The sequence below is a fragment of the Talpa europaea genome, assembly GCF_964194135.1.
Source record: "Talpa europaea genome assembly, chromosome: 9".
NCBI classification, from domain to species: domain Eukaryota; kingdom Metazoa; phylum Chordata; class Mammalia; order Eulipotyphla; family Talpidae; genus Talpa; species Talpa europaea.
In genome coordinates, this window is record NC_140076.1 from 100886299 (window position 1) to 100906236 (window position 19938).

Below are 19938 nucleotides of genomic sequence, written 5' to 3' on the forward strand. Positions count from 1 at the left end.
ATACATGGAGGTGAGTTATGTCTACTCCTATTTATTGGAACACAGCAGTGCTTCAATACTTTGCCTTGTGAAAAAAGGATTCAGTCTACTTTTTTGGTTATTCCTTTTTTTAAATGGCTCCAATCACTGTTCCCAAACTTTCTGTGGAAGGATCATTGCCAAATATTTTATACTATTTCTAGTACATTTCCAGTAGCCAACCTTAGTTGATATTGTTTGGAATATCAACCTTAGTTGATATTGTTTGTAATCATTGAGGTTAATGAACATACTCATAGTTATTTTGTTTAATGCCTATTGTAGGAAGCTCTCATTTTCAACATCTGAGTTAAAGACAATTACTGTTATTTTTATCTTCAAAACAAATTAGTATGGTTCAATGGTAGCACTCAGTTGATAAAAGCCTTAGAGCACAGCTGTTGGTCTGTTTTTCTGGTGCCTGTTATTTCTAGTTCTAGATGGATCCTATTCTGTTGACCTCGTTACCTTTTAAGCTGAGACTTAGAAATGAATTTTCACATATCTGGTCTTCAGATGAGCAGAGTGATTAGTGGATGGCTTATGTTAATGTGCAAAGCAGGAGATTCTGTGCTCTGTTTTATGTTAAAGGACTGTTCAGCTTTGGGCTATGTCCCATCTAGCCATTTTATTTTGCTCTTTTGTGAATGGGAAATAGTTTTGTTCTCCTCTCTGATTGTCATTAAATACATTTCTATCTTGTAGAATTAGATGACATAAACAACCAGCTTTTTCTTTTCCCAGAAGCTGATATATGTATGTCATGGTGCAGACACTGGAAGCCAGGTGTACATTGTATAAATGTATATTAATTATTTTGGAGGCATTGTTAATTTCCCAAATATCCATACAATAGCATCTAGGACTAAATTGTCTAGTACAGTTGTTACTGCAGCTACATGTGCTATTGAGCACTTTAAATTTGTTTAATCTAAACTGAGATAGCCAAAGTTTAAATATACATTGGCTTTTAAGGACTTAGTATGAAGAAAGTAAAATATATTATAATTATGTTGATTCTATGCTGAAATGATAATATTTCAGATATATTGGATTAGGCAATATATATATTATTAATTTAATATTTTTTTCTTTTTACTGCGTCTTAATATGACTACGAATATTCAAATTACATATTTCTCTCTTGTGTCCAGCCTTATATTTTTGTTGGATAGCAATGATCAGATTATTTTGGTTATTGTACATGGTTTGAGATTAAAGATTGTTTCATGTAAATTTTTGCTTTAAAGGGTCAAGAGTTCCCAGCCAGAACAGCTGTTAAGTCATAAGTTGAATGATCTCTTGGTAATGATCATTTATGCATTCATTCAACATTTACAGCATAGTAATGGGCCCTTTTAAGCCATGACTTACATTACAGACATAAAGGTCCTTAAGAAGATTCTGTCCTTAAAAAGCTCATGATTTTGTAGTGGTTGTGTAGCTGGGACTCAGTTCAGTAATGGGAAGGGTGCTTGCATGACCTTTGTGATCCTTTCCAACTCATTGCTCTGCAGATATTCACATGCCTCTTAACTGCTTGCTAGCCAGAGAATTTAATAGGAATCATGGAATGAAAACATACATAAGTAAAGTCATAGTCATTGCCAGTATTTCTTTTTTTTTTTAAGATTTATTTATTTATACAAGAACCGGGGTATGGGCCAGATGTGTGGGAGGGTGAGAGGATTCACCAGAGACAGAGTGAGGAACAGAACAGGCAGACTGACGAAATACACTGCTGAGGGAAGAAGCAGGTGAGACAGGAGAGGTCTGCCGTGCCATGTGGGTATCTTGCCAACCGGCTGGGATCGAACCAGCACTGTAGAGGCCGCGGAGAGCTTCACAACGCTGCGCTCAACCGCCTGCACCACCAGGGAGACCCCATCCCCAGTATTTCTTAGTCCACTTACTGTCAGCATTTTTTCATTCTTTAGTGGTCTCTGCATTGTCCACACTATGCCTCTGTTCTTCAGTTCATAAAACTTCATTACCAGAAATGCTCTCTTATTGTGTCATGTAAATATGTTATTTTACCTCTGGTTCCATTGACTCTTAATTTACATTTACAAGGTTGCTTCACTCTGAATGATTTCTTAGATTTTTAGATTATAAGCAGTGGTATGTTGGTAAAGTAACTCTGTATGTGGAAGTATTTGCTGATTTCCTTGGTATAAATATTTCCACTATTGCTGACTTGGGCTCTTAGAATTCCTGAATATTTAACAATTGGCCCTTGAGATCCTATAGGAGACAGCTCAAGTGTATCAAACCCCTTTTCTTTGTAATTAATGATGGATTGTGATTCTGTTTTTTTATTTAATTTTTTTCTTCTACCATTTCACTGCAAATAAATGCTAAAGCATAAAAATAAGAGAAAATCCTAATTACACCATCTATTCAAATTTCCATTCATTTAGGGTTTTTTTTTTGAAGTATTTTGATTGCAAATGACTGCAAACCTCTCCGAGGTCATAGTCCTGTGGATTTCTATAATTACTTCCTGATATCCTTATGGTTCATTTGACTGTTATGCTAGAATTCACATGACAGAATTGGGTTAGAAAGATAGGACGGAGGGAGTTTAGATGTTAAGCAAGATGTTGAGCTAAACTTGCATTTGGTTGTCTCTAGACAGCTGCTGACTATTGTGTTAGTCTTCTGTAATGTGGGTTAGAGACATGTGATTTATTCTTTAGCAGAGATGAATGATTAGGAACCCTGGGTGTTTGGGGTATTACCTTATCTCCTGAATGAAGAGCAGTCTGCGGTTACCTGTTTAAGAGAATAGTGTTTAAGAGAGTAATTTAGTAATACATGGTAAAAATATCTTGACAGATAAGGCAAGATCTGTAGTTTTCTTAGGCAGCAAGAGGTATGCAGCCTTTTTCCTTCAGTTGAAATCTGTGGGATTTCAATGGTTCCTTATGAGAGAGGTAAAAAAATACAACATATTCTTCTACTCAACTCAGTAAATATTTTGCTCAATAAATATGAATGGATGAATGTATAGATAAATGAGTGAAAAAACAACCCAGGAGTTAAGTAAACATTTGAGTGTTGTGTTCAGTACATTTGCATGAACTACAGCAATAAAATCTGTGGGAGTTTAATAGTTGTTAGCAAAAATAAATAAATAAAAATAAATAAAAAATAAAAGTTTTTAGCACATTGCTATAGTGATTTAAAGCCTTAAAGCTCTTTGGAGCTTCTCTCGAGTGTCTGGGTTAAAGTAAAACTATTTAATACCACTTGATAAAGGAAAAGTAAACTACTTTTAGTATCACTGCCTTTAGATCTATTCAAGTAATACTCTCTGGTAAAGAGAACACAAGGGAATGGTCTTAAATAGAAGGGATTTTGGGTTAATACAAAGAAAGTTTCTCTTACTAATGAGGTTTGAGGTATTAGGCTATTGCGTTAACAGAGCGACCATAGAATACTATAGTTGTTTTTCTTGAGATAAACTCCTAAACTTCTTTGCTTAATTTTAATATTTACGATATTTATTGAATATTTCTTTTGTGCCAGGCGCTGTGTTAGCAGTGAAGAAAACTGGTGAGAAAGGCTGAGTGGATGTAGGGAGACTGTTGCAGGAGTCAGAGGTGTCAGGGAACAGAGGGAAGTAAATGCACTCAGGAGACATTTATGAGGACAAGGACAATGGGGCATATTGATGCAAGAATGGGAGAGCTGGAGGGACTGTTGCGGACAGAGCTGTTTCTGTTGGGGCTGTTGTGGAAACTGTCTTTTATGAGAGGGAGTGCTGGCATCCCAGATAATTGTCCTTTTGGCATGGAGGCAGACTCAGGAGAATTTTTACACAATTATAGTTTGAGATACCTTTGAGACTCCTGCACGGAAATATCACGCAGATGGCTATCTATACTGTTTTGGAGTTTTAAGGAGTTTGTGCTAAAGAAATATATTTGAGGGTCCTTGCAGATACATGCTAATTTTTGTGGACTAGATTTTGTAGGGCAGTGGGTCTCAATATGTGGTCCCTCCTATCAGCACCATCTGGGAACCTGTTAGAAATGCATATCCCCAGGCTGTGCCCCAGACTTACTGAATCACTCAGTGTTTGAAGGAACCGTCCAGGGGAAGCTGATGCATTAAAGGTTTGGGAGTCACTGGCCTAGGGAGAGAGTTTTGTGGGGGACAGAATGTGAGTTTGGAGCTGAACTTTGAGTAGCTTAACTTTTAAAGGTTGGGAGGTGAAGGGTGGTTTTGTAAAGGAGGTTGGGAGGAGTGGTGTTTAGAGAGGTTGAAGAAAAATCAGGAACAGAGTGAAGAGAGTGTTCTCCCTCACCTTGTTAGATTCCTTGTTAGATGTTTAAAAATACTATGCTTTAAAAAAGAGTTCACAAGCTTCATCGTTTTCCTGAAAGGTGATGGTGGGAGGTTACATGGCACACAAAATATTCTGAACCCTTTTTTCAAAGAGCCGAGTTTCTCCGACAGCATGTGTGGTTATTTATAAAAATTAATATTTTGTCTTAAATCCTCAGCTACACCTTTTTCTAGTTTAGTGCATTGAAATTTTCTCCTTTTTAAAACTGTGTTGTCTTATAGAATTTGCTTCTTAATATGTGCATTATGTCTTTCTAAGATGCAAAGGGGGCTGTTTTGTTTTTCACTGACTGTTGAGTTCAGATGACATTAAAAAAAGAACTCTTGAAATCATAATTAAATATCTAGACTAACACGTCCTATTTATATAGGTTAACTTTTGAATCTTCAGGACTTAAACTTTTCTAGTAAGCTGCTTTAATGACTTACTGTTTTTATACTTGGTTATCAAGATGCTGAAACTCAGTGATGTTGAAACTGCATTTGAATTCATGATTTAAAAACCACAGGTTTAAGTTACATTGGATAGTTGTGATATAAAAGCTGGTTTTATGTTAATTATGTGTTAAAACCCTTAAAGTTCCTTTTCTCCTGGTGGAAATCTTCTGGCATCCTCCTGCCCTTTTGCTGACTCTGTGATGCCCTTGACTTTGTCATTGGCAATTGCCTGGCTGCTCTGCTCCTTTGGGTCAGTGGGGGTGAGGGGTGGGGGCTGGGCAAAGAGACTGAGAGCCTGGAGGTCAAGTTTCTTGCCTTGAACACCTTGGAACACTGCTAGTGTTAAAGCACCAGTGCCAGTTCTTGCTTAACCGACCTGAACTTGATACTTCAGTTTTATGTTGCCTCAACCAGGTCTGCTAAGTTGCTCTAAAAACTTAAATAAAGTATGAAGCACTCAATTCTTGATGCAGTATATTGCAGGGAAACTCCTTTTGCTAGAACATTTCATGATGCTTGAGAAGCTCTCCTGGATCTTGATAAGAGATTGACATGGGATTGCATTGTACTTTTTTTATTTTGAGGGGGGTTAAGGGGGTGGCATTTAATCCATGAATGTCACTGCTAGTTCCATTGACCTGACACACAATCCCTCTTGCCTTTTATACTTTTATCTTTCATGTTCCTGACAGGTTGATGTCAGAATACTTAACCATGATGAACGATTTACTTAACGAAACAGTCCTTTTTACTGTTATTAATAATAATGAGTCATAATATTTATTAAGTACTCCTTATGTGGTAGCCACTATATGAAGAACTTTACATTTTTTCTAAAATGTAATCTGAGGGCAGTTGTACGAATGGTAGCTACTGTCAGTAACTTCATTTCACAGATGAAGAAGCCAAAACTTATTTTAAATAACTTGTTGAAGATCTCGGTATGTGACAGAGTTGGAATGTGAACAAAGGTAGTCTGACTCCAAAATTTGAGCTCTTAAGTCTTTTCATATTAATTCTGCCTATTGGGTTAAAACAATTTCAGAAGTACTTCAACTAAGATGCAGGAGTAGTTAAGTAGTAAAATCTGATATAGCAATTGACCATATTGCCAGCCATGAAGCCAATGGACTCTGATATTTTATTATTTGAATATTTTAAATACAAGTTTCTAATTTTTTTTTTGTATGTTTATAGGGATGCTTCCTTTGGAAATTGCACTTATAATCTCACCATCCTTGACTGTTTGCAGGGAATCAGAAAGGTAATAACAAATCCCTTTGCTGTCATTGATGCAGAAATAAAAATATGAAAAAGTAATAATGTCAACATTTTTGTTTGTTGCTGGAGAGAGGAGAGGGGAGCCACTGAGCAGAGGGCTTGCTCCTTCTTGAATAATTATTAATCTGTAAAATAGAGACTGTAGGGCAAACTGGAGTAAGTTTGGGGAGTAACTCTTTGTAGAAGCAGAACGCATAAGAGTGAGAAGATAATCTCATTCAAATTATCTGTTTTCTGGGGAAGCTTTGTCCCTTCTATCTTCTGCTGTGCCTATAACTTTGCTTTTTTCACCATTTAGTTTCACTATTTTTACTTATTTATGTATGCATACAAGATCTGGGGTGTAGGCCAGAGTATGTGTGTGTGTGGGGTGGGGGGTGGTGAGAGGATTCACCAGAGACAGAGTGGGGAGCAGAACAGGCAGATCTACGGAAATGCACTTCTGAGGGAGCAGGGGTGCGACAGGAGAGGTCTGCTGTGCCATATGGGTTGCTCCCAGGCCTGGGATTGAACTCATGCTGCAGTGGCTGGTGATAGTTTGACAGTGCTGAGACTTTAATCCCTTCGCCACCAGGGAGGCCCTTAGATTCCCTTTTAAGCTAGATCTTGGTGTAGGAGACACAAGAAGTTATCTACGCCACTGCCCTTCTCTGTAAGTGTCAAGGAGAACATTTCCATATTGTTTTTCTAGTTGGATATTATTACACGCCCATAAAATAATAAGTAGGCCAGACATTAACATGTCTTTTTTACAGAGGAGGAAATAACCCTGAGAGGTTAAGTTACTCTGAAGGCCATAGAGTATTAATTACTAGGAGGGCTAATTCTAACTTTCATCTCCTAATTCAACCAGAATTCTCTCTAATACCATATCAGGGTATGTCATAAATCAGAGTCTGTTAGAGATGCAAATTCTCAGTCGCTGTCCCAGACCAACTGTCTTTCTGTGTTTAAAAAATCCTATAGGTGACGGGATGCACTTTAAGGTTTATAGTTATTTAGTTATATACATACATATATATATAAACATACACATACATATACACACATAAAATGGAGAAATCAGAGATTTTATAAAACTTTTGAAAATTGTTTTAGAAACATTCATAATCTGAGAGGACATGCAAGCCCTCCTGTGCAATCTCTGTCTTTTTTTAAAAAAAGATTTATTTATTTATGCATAGAAGAGTTGGGGTGCAGGCCAGAGATGTGTGTGTGGGCGGTGGGGGGTGGGGGTGAGAGGATTCACCAGAGACTGAGTAGGGAGCAGAACAGAAATACGCTGCTGAGGGGAACAGCAGGCAAGACAGGAGCGGTCTGCTGCACCATGTGGGTAGCTCCCTGGCTGGGATTCAGGCCTCAAGGTGATAGCACTGAGCCTTAACCCCTATGCCACAAGGGAGACCCTCTCCTGCGAATTCTAATGAGGTCTGAACCACGCCATTTCATCTTGAACATATAACCATGAGTTATCAGCCAGGAGTGAATGTATTACATACTCCCTATCATGGATTATAAATATTGTATCAGTAGCAATTCCAGCTCATTTCTTTATTCTGATGTAATATAAATCAAGTTTTGTTATGTGTTGAGAGAATTGACATGAGAAGCGTGCTTACCTGCTTTATTTATGTTTCTGACTGATATTTCACTTTAAAATGCACTTAAACTCTATAAAACTTTGAAATAGTTTCCAAATATTTTTATTTTTCACTTAAAAACTACCAAGATTCTCTAGCTCATCCCCTGCAAATAATATCGCCAATACACTCTTTTTAAGTTAAGGATCTTTATGCAGATACTAATCAAATATAATTCATAATTATAGCACTTAAAAATATGCCTAAGAGGAAAAGATAATTTATCGCCAGTGTTTCTATTTTGCTTATCCTGATATCTGGTACATGCTCTTCCTTTTATAATGCTTATGAAATTCAGAAAGAGTTCACATGGACTGTCCTTGCCTAGTATGGACATTGGTAACTCGATTTACAAATTTGTGACATCCTTCCTGTTGTAAAGGAAAGGTATAATTTTTATTCAGGAATAAGCTCTTCTGAAAACTTTTTTTGTCAAATGTTGGGGTTTATTTTAACCCAAATGTGGATGAAATTTTAGAGATTTGAACAGATGTTCAACATGTCTTCAAGCAATTGACACACATTGCCTGTCAGTACACTCTCATGTAAGCTCCATGTTCTAGGCTGTTCTTATGGCGGTGAGTACCATACCTTCCAGGGACATAGAATGCAGCCACATGTTTGCCTTTTTTAGGAAGCATATCCTTTATTTTTTTTTTAAGATTTTTATTTATGCATAGAAGAACTGGGTTTTTTTTTTTTTAATTTATGCATGGAAGAACTGGGACAGAAGTGTGGGGGGGTGAGAAGATTCGCCAGAGACAGAGTGGGGAGCAGAACAGGTGGATCTATTGAAATACACTGCTGAGGGGAGCCAGGGGGTAAGACAGGAGAGGTCTACTATGCCATGTGGAGTAGCTCCCTGGCCAGAGATAGAACTCATGATGCATTGGCTGCTGATAGCTTGACAGTGCTGAGACTTAAGGAAAGGCTATATCCTGCTACAAATATGGTATGGCATATGACTTGATATGGTAGTCAGCATGTTTTTTTTTTTTTAGTTTTTGTTAATTGGATATGTAAATTTTAAAGATTTTATGAAATAAAAAAGTTTAAAAAAACCCAAAATATTATATCTGAGCAAACCAGATCGTTTTTGAAAGTTCTAAGTCACAAGTTATAAAAAAGAGCATAGTTTTTTTTTTAATGTTGAAAATGTCAGTTTTCCTTCTAAATTCTAAGAACAGTATACTTTTTTAGATACTTGCCATAAAACAAATTCTTTCAAAGAGTTGTAGGACCAAATATGAGCCCATTAAGTAAAATGTACTTTTCACTAAATCTCTTATTAACGATAAAGGGAAAAACCTCCTAAGAAAACTTGATATTATTTTGCTCTCTGAGAAGTTAACTGCAATGATATATTTTGGCATGGTTCAGCATGGATTAATTGCATAGTTCCCAAAAGACTTTAACTATGTTGGCTAATATGTTCTATTTTGTGTACATAATTAATTTTATATATCAAACTAATGTAAATTAGGACTCAAGTGGCATATTTTGTGGGACACATTTGCCTGCTTTTCTAAGTGTTTACTCTTATTTGTAACAGTCTCAAAGCAAAATTACTAGTGTTAGAAAATGATTTCTAAATGTACATTAAGATTCAGAGGTTTCAGCCTATTTCCTCACCAATAAATGTTTATGAACAGGAATATGGGAATAGCTAGAACATTCGATTTAGTGTGGAAAAAAAACTAATTCAAATTCTGCTTTTAGGGATTACAACATGGATTTTTTGACTTTGAGACATTTGATGTGGATGAATATGAACATTATGAGGTTTGTACATTTTTATTTTTTGCAAGATATAGTTTCATGTTCGTTAAATTGTCCCATCCATCCTCTCACCCCCAAAATTCAGGTATTGCAAATGAGTAGTTGCTAAATAAAAGAGCATTCTGGAGTTTTCTATAGTTGTCAGTTTTGTCCTTTCAGCTTTGCCTTCTAATCAGGCATCACCAAAATTTTAGTTTGGAAGTTGCCATATCTCTATATATGCCCTTATCAAAACTTTATTGATAATTGCTTTGCACCATTAGTTTATAAAGAAAAATCATTTTAAAGCATAGTTTGGTAGCAAAATTTTAGTAGTAAAATGGTAAGTTACTTTTATTTTAAAATCCAGGTTTTATTTAGAAAAACTGAAGCCGTGACTTTAATATTTTTAACTGTATAAATTTTATCTTAAAATATGACTGGATTAACTTAGTTCTAAGATTTGCTTAAGTTTATTCCCATCGTCCCTTTATAAAGCTTTCAGGGAATTCCTTGCCTGCTCAGCATGGCAGAGTTTAGGGAAGGATATCCAAAAGAATTTCTACTATGTATCGGAGACACTGAAGAGGAGACCTTGCTGAGGAGGAAAGGAAGAATCTAGTAACTTTTCCTGAAAGAAGAGAAACCTGTAGACTCTGAGTATACCGTGAAAGTACGCTCATTTGTTAGGGTTTTCCAAGGGAGTTAAAAATGTATCGCTATTCTTAGCAAAACAAAGATGGCCCTCACATTTTGGATGTTGACATCCTACTGACATGATATCTGAAGAGAAACTAATCATCTTTCACTTAAACTTGTTCTGCTTTGTCCATCCGTGTCAGTGGCATCACCGTCCAACTGTTCATTCACCCAGGCTCGAGACAAGAAACACATCTCTTTTTTCCCCTCCTTATTCTAATGAGAACTTGAATTCCCATTTTGGGCCCCAAGGTGTGTTTCACCTTTCTTCCTGCCCTCTGATTCAGGCCTGGTGTCCTCTCTGTGGATAATTGTAATCCTTTTCTTACAAGTGCTGGCCCTTGTCTTGATCTGTTTTTCATACACTGGTCTGAAACACAGCTCTCACCTCATCTTGTCTTGCTCCAAAATGACCATCACTCCCATTGTCCTGGAAGGTTGTAGGCCTCTTCCCGGTGGGCTGAGCTGTGGATGATCTCAGCCCTGGGAGGTTGTAGGCCTCTTCTTGGTGCGCTGAGCTGTGGATGATCTCAGCCCCCTCCTATCGCTTCCTTATGTCCTGTCTCTTCACTTTATGCATACAAGAACTGGGGTGTAAGCCAGAGGTGCAGGGGGTGAGAAGATTCCCCAGGGACAGAGTGAGGAGCAGAAACAGGCAGATCTACTGAAATACACTGCTGAGGGGAGCAGCGGGTGAGTCGGGAGATGTCTGCTGTGCCTTGTGGGTTGCTCCCTTGGCTGGGGATCGAACTCATGCTGCAGTGGCTGGTGATAGCTTTCTAGCACTGTCTTTAACCCCTGCGGCACCAGGGAGGCCCCCTTCTTTACTATTCTTGAGTGACTCTTATTGGCTGAACTTTCCTTCTCCCGGATGCTCAGCTCCTTGTACCATTTCCTGTCCTGCACGTCATGTGTGTCAGATCCTAAACAAAGCACCTCTCACTCTATATTTGCTCCCCCCAATTTGTGTTTCCATTTTTCTTTCATCATGGCTATTTGCACACAAACTTCATTTCCTTACTAGATTGCAAATTCCCCATATAGGGGGACATGGCTGAATCAAAAAATAGATGCTATGTTTATGGCTAGAAGGATTCAATATCATAAGACTGCCATTTTCCTCAAATGAATAAATTTAATTTATTAAAAATCTCCAAATCTATTCATTTTTTAAAAACCATAAATGTTATTGTGGCATTTTTAGTAGCAGCAAAGGAAAAAAAGCCAACCTCCCCCCCAAAATTTATAAGGGGAAGGTTGACCAGCTTCTATAATAACCTCTAGATTAACCCATAAAATATTACATAGTCACTAAGAAAATGAACTTGAGCACCTTGTCTGAGAAATGCACTCTATTGAGAAGAAAAGCTGCAGAAGAGTGTGTATAAGTTAATTCCCACTTTTTATTTTATTTTATTTTAAAAATTTATTTATTTATTTATATAAGCACTGGGCACAGTCAGAAGTGCAGGAGGGTGAGAGAATTCACCAGAGCCAGAGCAAGGAGCAGAACAGGCAAAAAGGACTGAAGTACACTGCTGAGGGGAGCAGCGGGCGGCAGGAGAGGTCTGCGCACCATGTGGGACCCTCGCCTGGCTGCCGGGAACCAAACCAGCGCTGCAGAGGCTGCAGGCAGCTTTGCAACCCAGCGCTCAACTGCTGCACCACCAGGGAGGCCTAGTCCCCACTTTTTATAAGGCAAACAATAGCGAAAGCCCCATCTATCCAATATATGGATATGCATATCTAAGTTATACAAGCAAAATCGTTTCCTGTGATGCTAATGAAGCTTAAATTTTATTGTTAACAGTAAATTATAAGAATCATCTAAGAAGTCTTGGATGACTGGCAAGTGTTCAGGGTGAAGCCTTTCAAAGACACTTCTTGTAGACTACATTTAACATATAATGTGGCTCAGGAAAAAGCTAAATTAATGACACTGCATCTTGATGGGAGATTAAAGGGAAGTCTTCTGATAAGAATGCTGCTTGCAAATGCTGTTAATGACAAGGTCAGCAGACACGGGAAATGCTTGTGTTATAAAGTCTACAGATAAACTTCTGCTCATTTTGCAAAAAGCTATGTATATCTTCCCCTGCAATTCCTGGATCTCAAGTACTGCTGCCCAAACATGTTAGTGTTCTTATTTATAAAAAATATAAAGAATCAGAGACATACTGCAGGGGGAAGAGGAGGGAGCGGGATCAGAGGGAGGGAGGGAAGCACACAGGGGACTGAGGTGATGGTGACAGGTGTATTGGTGAAGGAAACTTTATGGGGACTACACCTGAAGGGGTGGAGGGAAGAAATATTGTTTAAAAATTAACAATGATGTAAAAAATAAAATATTAAAAAAAGAAAATACAAAAAATAAATGATTAAATTAATTTTAATAATATTATTTAATGCAGTATACCCAAAAGGTCATTTCAACACATAATATAAATATTAGTAGCTAGGTATTTTGCATTTTAATTTTTGAACTAAACCTTTAAAATCAATGTGACATTTACAGTACAGCACATCTTAGTTTGGACTAGCCTGTGTAGTGAGATGCAGATTCCACAGGAAAAGATTTTACAGTGAACTTAGTATGACAAGGATAAGCAGGATAGAGTGTATCTCCTTGTTCAGATGATCTACTTGCTCATGTAAGAGTTCATTTCAGGGTCCTGTCACATTTCGAAGGCTTGGAATAAGATAGCTCAGGTTCTTGCTTTATTTTTATGTGAATTACAAATGACCTGTTGTATTAATTACTGATCAACAAAAGCATCTTCCAAGATGTGGTATCTCAGGTCCTTTGCCAAGTTGGTGTGGACCTGTGCAGGCCTCATATTTGCACTGAAAGCTATGGCATGGAGGTCTGCAAGACATTGGTCCCACTAGAATAGGTTTCTTAAGTTTGTTTTTTTTTTTTTTTTTTTAAAGAACTTGAGAATTAGGACAACTGCCACTTCTTTGACTCTAGTCATTGACCAGTTCACTTGGAAAAACAAAAATAGTTCCTCCCTGGTGGCTTAGGGGTTAAGTCTTAGTGCTATCACTGCTATGGCCTGAGTTCAATCCCTGGCCAGGGAGCTAACCCACATGGCACTGCAGACCTCTCTTCTCTCTCCTGCTGCTCCCCTCAGCAGTGTGTTTCAGTAAATCTGCTGTTCTGCTCCCCACTCTGTCTCTAGAGAATCCTCTCACCCCCTGCACCTCTGGCCTACACCCCAGTTCTTCTATGCAAAAGTAAAAAAAAAAAGGAAGAATAAAAATAGGCCTTGAATATTGAATCAAATTACATCCCTGTAGGTGTGACCTACCCTCTCCAGTAGTAAAGTGTAGTAGGTAATGCTAAAATAGGGTAATATTTTGCTCATAAGATCCTGAAGTAGCACCCATTTGCCCATTTACAGAATCTGCCTTCTATCAACCCCTACCTCTTTTAGGGGAGACTATCCTTATACCTAAAGACCACTGATCACGCTACTCTCTCTCTTTTTTTTAAGATTTATTTATTTATTTATTTATTTATTTATTTATTTATTTATTTATTTATTTATTTATTTATTTATTCAAGCACTGGGTACAGTCAGAAGCGCGGGAGGGTGAGAGAATTCACCAGAGCCAGAGCGGGGAGCAGAGCAGGCAGAAGGACCGAAGTACACTGCTGAGGGGAGCAGCGGGGGGCAGGAGAGGTCTGCGGGCCATGTGGGACCCTCCTCCAGTGGCCGGGTATAGAACCAGCGCTGTAGAGGCTGCGGGCAGCTTCGCAACCCAGCGCTCAACTGCTGTGCCACCAGGGAGGCCCAACTCTTAACCTGTCATTAGTCATCAAAGAGAACTTGAAGTTGTGCCTATAGTTCATTTTTATTTTAGTTATCCCCAAGGGTTTTCCAGGAGTCTTGCCATTTTCGATGATGCCTTATGTTGACCACACACAGATAAGCTCACAGAAAAACAGTTACCTTGTTAGTAGTAACTGTGTTCCTAGCTGGTGGGGGACAGAGAGAGAAATGCAAAGAGACAGCTTAAGTGGCATCCTGCCCAGAAATTGACCCTTGTAATTTCAAGGGGCTTCTTCATCAGATGGAACTAAAGGTTCATGTAGAACCTACTTTTAAAAACTAAGAGATTATTTTGACTTCCTTCTTAAACTCTTGCATATCTGCCTTTTTTTTTTAATCCATAACATTTTTTGAGAAAAATTGCTTTCTGTGAAGTAGTTTGTCAGTATGAGGATATTTCCCTGAATTTTGTGCTTGTTCACTTGCGTGCTGTTACCCGCTGGCCAACCTGGATCACTCTTACCATTGGTTACTTGATGAAAGTTATTAGAGCTGTGTTTGGCCACTTCCTGTTGATGGACAGACTGATTCCTGCCAACTGCACAGGGCTTTTTGTTTCTCTTATCATGCCCACATGGAAAATGACAATATTTGCTTAGCACCTATGATCATAGCTCACAGCTGTTGGGGACTGTCCTGGAGACTTTGGCCACCTGGCTTCTTATCCAGGCAACTCCATTCTGTTACACTGCTTGGGAAGCTTTGTTCTATTGAAACAATGATGTACTGATAAATTTTTGTTAATGAGGGTTCTTTATGGCCTCAATTTATATAACTTTTTTTTCTTTTTTTTTTTTTTTAAGATTTTATTTATGCACATAAAAGCTGGGGTACAGGCCAGAGATGTGGGGGGTAGGGGTGACAGGATTCACCAGAGACAGAGTGGGGAATGGAACAGGCAGACTGAGTGAAATACACTGCTGAGGGGAGCAGCAGGCAAGACAGGAGAGGTCTGCTGCACCATGTGGGTTGCTCCCTGTCCGGCCAGGGATTGAACTCGTGCTACAGAGGCTTTGGATTGCTTCATAGTGCGGTGCTTAACCCCTTGTGCCACCAGGGAGGCCCCTTCTTTTTTTTTTTTAAAGATTTATTTATTTATGCATACAAGAGCTGGGGTACAGGCCAGAGGTGTGGGGGCTGAGAGGATTCACCAGAGACAGAGTGGGGAACAGAACAGGCAGATTGACTGAAATACACTGCTGAGATAAGCAGCAGGCGAGGCAGTCTTGAGAGGTCTGTTGTGCCATGTGGGTTGCTCCCTGGCTGGGGATCAAACTCATGTGGCAGTGGCTGCAGAGAGCTTCATAGGTTGCAGGGAGGCCCAATTTATATAACTTTTCAATTTGTTTATTGAGCAGACATTTATCAAGTGCTTCATTTTTGCTCAATATATATCTAGGTCCCATTTTTTTTCCAGGAGCCAACCTGTAATTTCATCTTTTCATGTATGGTGTTGCTGCCTTTGATCTTATTGCCTGCTATTGTAGAATCTCTGTATATTTGGCCCTATTCTGTAGAAGTTATCATGTTTGTTCCTTCCCACAAGCCTCCATCTTCATGCTTGTTGTATTAGTTGTCTATGCTGAATTTCTCCTTCATCTGTACCAGGCTGAATGTGGAGCTCCTGAGATAGTCTAGCAACTCATAAGTGATCATTATTGCTCTCTTAATGCTCTTTTGGAAAAAGCATAACTGTCCTAGAAGGTGAATCCACATGGTCTTAGTCACATCGTGATGTAGCCCATCTGGGGACTGTTTGTGAGAAATCATTGGTTGATTCTGGGGGCCTGGAATTGGGTCTTTTTTGAATCTTGGGCCTCTTTCATCACATTACAATCAGAGTGTATGTGTTTGAAACTAAGTCTGATCATATTACTCTCCTGCTTCAAGTTCTCATGAACTCCATACCATGGAGGAAATGCAAGCTTCTCCCCTCTCCTTTTTTGGTTTTATTATATCTTAACATTTTTATTGAAATAGCCTTTACTTATGACATAACACAGGTTTGAAGTATACATCTTCATACTTGACCCTACAGTTGCCACCAAGAGTTCTTTTTTAAGTCAGTTATTTGCAGCATGGATTTTTAGATAATAATCTTGGACCAGAGCTTGCATGTACTGTCAATTTAATTTACTATGTGAAGACTGTCTTCCAGATGACTGTGTCATCCTTCATTGCAGTTAATACCTAAATTGTCAATCTTACCAGGTGATTTAGACTCCTGAGGGTGCCCTTTTGCATCCACTTGGAAAACAAGTAAGGTTTGTTAGATGGTCCCCTTTCATTGTGTTACCTCAGGTCAGCAGTGGGAGTAATCATTGTTGAAAATCTAAGGCATGATATTTCAAAGCTTTGCTTTGTTTGGACTAGAATTTGTCCAGCAAACTAGAATGTAATCTGGATGCCGCTTGGTGTGCTCTCTTGTTCATGAATTATGGAACCAGAAGGATATGGATTTCTGCCACTGTAATTGTGAATTCCTGCCAGAGGACTGGGGTCAAGCAAGCTTGCAAATGCAGGTGTGTGGGCCTGTCCTCACCACCTGGAAGATCTACAGAAGTGTGCCTCCCTCATTGACTTGACTATTCAAAGAACTATTAGAAGCATTTCCCTGGAGCTAAATTTCTTCCTGGACACTAAAATGACGAAAGCAGAGGGAGGCCAAATTCCCGCATCTACTAATACACCACACCCACTGCCGGCTCAAAGGCCATGTCTGTTCAATCAAAGTAGAACTTTGAGTTCTACTTTATCATAACAAATTTCCCATGTCTTCCTCTCCAGCTTCTTTAATTATTGCTTGATCTCTGTCCCTTCTTTTACTTCTGCACTTCTTATGAGAGCAGTCTTTTTTTTTTTTTTTTTTTTTAAGATTTATTTATTTATACAAGCACTGGGCACAGTCAGAAGCGCCGGAGGGTGAGAGAGTTCACCAGAGCCAGAGCTGGGAGTAGAGAAGGCAGATTGACTAAGTACATTGCTGAGGGGAGCAGCGGGCGGCAGGAGAGGTTTGTGTGCCATGTGGGTCCCTCGCCTGGCGGCCGGGGGTCGAACTGGCACTGCAGAGGCTGTGGGCAGCTTCGCAACCCAGTGGTCAACCGCTGCACCACCTGGGAGGCCCAGAGAGCAGTCTTGACTCTTTTTACTCTACTGGTCAACTGATTCTGGTCTGTTCTTGACCTTTGCGATGCTACTGAAAACTGTTTTTGCTAACACAAGAGTTAGCAAAACCAAATACTTGTGCCTCATCTTCTTGCTCCTTGATCTACCCAGTAGTCTCTAATTCTAGAAGCTTACTTTCTTTCCTGAACATCTAAGGTCCTGGCACTTGTCTTTCTTCTTCCAGCTTCCATCTTTCTATGTCTCCCCTTTTCCTCTTTCCCTACCTGAAAAGCTGCTGTTCTTTATGACCTTATGGTGTCAGATTGTACACACTCTCCATGAGTGAAGTTACCTGTTTCCAGGTTTCAGTAACCATCATGTAAGCATGATGGCCTTAGAACTCCATGTCTTGGAATGACTCCTGCAGACATGTACCAGCATTTTGCTCCCTGTGGTTACATCAGCAGAGGCCTTTACCACTCGAGGCTGCTGGAGCAGGCCCCTACATGTTTTCTACCCTAATTTCTCTGTACCCCAGCTGTTGTTAGCAGAGTGAAGCAATCATCAACATGGGGCACTACTCTTCCCCTCTGCCACACCATCTTTCTCAAGAACAAATCTAAATTAATTATCTAGAGTTTGATTATTATTTAAAGCCAGATGGCATGGTAACTTAATTTAAACCAAATAACTCAAATATTTACTTTGCTCTAAGCTCATAAAGCTTAAGCTTAATTGTTAAGGCATGTTTGCAAGGATATAATACAGCTATACTATCAACACTATTGTCTTAGAAGTTAGATATATATATATATATATAAGGCCCTTTTTAATGAATTAAAAAGGCACACTAGTTCTGACCTTTGATTTTTTTAAAGATAATTGTATGCTACTGTTCAGCATCTTTTATATATGTCTATTAATGCCCCATTTTCATTAATAGATATCTTAGTTTAGGTTGCTGTAACAAAAACACCAGGGGTTGTATGGCCTAAACAACAAGCATTTCTTTGTTTCCTTTTTTTTAAAGATTTATTTATTTATGCATACAAGAACTGGGATGCAGTGGGGGTGGGGGATGTGCAAGGATTCGCCAGAGACAGAGTGGGGAACAGAACAGGCAGATTGACTGAAATACACTGCTGAGGGGAGCAGCGGGCGAGATAGGAGAGGTCTGCTGTGCCATGTGGGTAGCTCCCTGACCAGCTGGGGATCAAACTCATGCTGCAGAGGCTGCAGATAGTTTCACAGTGCTATGTAACCCCTTTTGCCACCAGGGAGGCCCAACAAACATTTATTTCTAATGATTCTGGAGGCTGGGAAGCCCAAGATCAAGGTGCTGGTAAATTTGGTGTCTGGTGAAAGCTCACTTTTTGGTTTCTAACTACCATATTCTCGTTGTATCCTCTCATGGCAGAATGAGCAGGGGAGCCCTTTAGGGTCTGTTTTATAAGGGCACCAATCCCATTCATGGGGGTTCCACCTGAAGGCCCCCTCTCCAGATACTATCCCATTGGGAAGTAGGTTTCAATATATGAACGTTGCAGCAGGGAACACAGAAGTTCAGTCCATAGTAGGTAAAAGGAGATGATAGTTTTGCCTACCTCACAGGGTGGCTGTAAGAATTAAGTGAGTTGCATGTACTCGAGTTCTGCCTAGCACAGGTGGGTCTATATTTGCTGCTTTTATCATTACTGTTTTTATCATCCCCGCTTGCTTTCAGACTCTGCAAGCACACAAAGGGAATCTTTATTTTATTTTATGTGTAATACTGATGTAGAGTCCTTGACACATAATAAAGGCTTAGCAAATATTTGAATGCTGAATTGTGCTTAAAAACTGTTATCTTAGAAAACATGTGTTGATAAAGGGAATCAATCCTGTAATTGCCAACCTCAAGGTTTATCGTTTGTGTCTTATTGTTGATTTGTTACAGTGGTAAATAAACCCAAATGTTTTTCAGTGTTTGAGCTGAAAGATGTATTTGTGACTGTTCTAACAGAGGCAAGCTTCACTGGCACAGAGGTATTTCTCAGAAGTTATAAAAATTCAAGTTAAGTGCTATTTTAAATGCACTTGAAGACTAGCTATTTCAAAGAAATCTGGTAGCTCTTGTATCCTGGAGATTCCTATAGCAGCATGAATAATGACACCTAGCTTTGTTGGTTTCAGGATCAGATTTTTATTTTGAGTTTTCTTATAGTGAAGCTCATCTGCAGTGTTCTACGTATTACTTGGTATAGGTAGCAGACTTTACCCTGGAGGAGGTTAATGTATCCTCTTGTCTCATCCTTGCTTAGGTATTTATTTTCACAATGTGATAGGGTTGGAAAGTATCAAAAGTTCCAGTCTGATCTGAATTTCTTTGATGGTTTGTGCATTTAATTAGAAAAACCAATTTGTTTCATCTTAAATATTCTATTATTGATAAGTATTGATATTTATGCATGATTTACTAAGAAAGAAGACACAAAATAAGTTTATGTTATTTAGACCAGTTTAAAGCTGTAGCTTTCTTAATCAATTTTTTTCAGTATTGGATGTAAAACCCAAATCTCTTTGCTTCCTCAGTGTCATCCAAGCTACTGAATATAGACCAGTATTATCTAACTTTATCTTTTTGGGTAGGCAGATTTGCAAACATATTCTTTTGATTCTATGAGGGAGTATATCTTAATGAATCCATTGCCTTTCTCCATATGATTGATTTTAAAAGGTTACTGTTTAACCATATAAATGTCTACAATTCAAATAAGCAGACATAGAACAATATATTTATCTAGGTCAACTTGTGGTCAAGGATACAGAAA

The 19938-nt window shown here is 38.8% G+C and overlaps 1 protein-coding gene across 3 annotated transcripts in view; it reads left to right on the plus strand.

Moving 5' to 3' along the window:
- Positions 1-19938, plus strand: part of CDC14A (cell division cycle 14A) — a gene marked incomplete at both ends in the record, with an annotated part of 137184 nt that overhangs the window by 71243 nt on the left and 46003 nt on the right. For 2 of the 3 annotated variants that reach the window (XM_084241615.1, XM_084241616.1), the window contains 2 exons: positions 6007-6073; positions 9450-9512. In XM_084241615.1, coding sequence (XP_084097741.1) covers positions 6007-6073; positions 9450-9512 — 130 coding nt within the window. The remainder of the gene's footprint in view (positions 1-6006; positions 6074-9449; positions 9513-19938) is intronic. The other variant, XM_084241617.1, reaches the window with a different exon arrangement.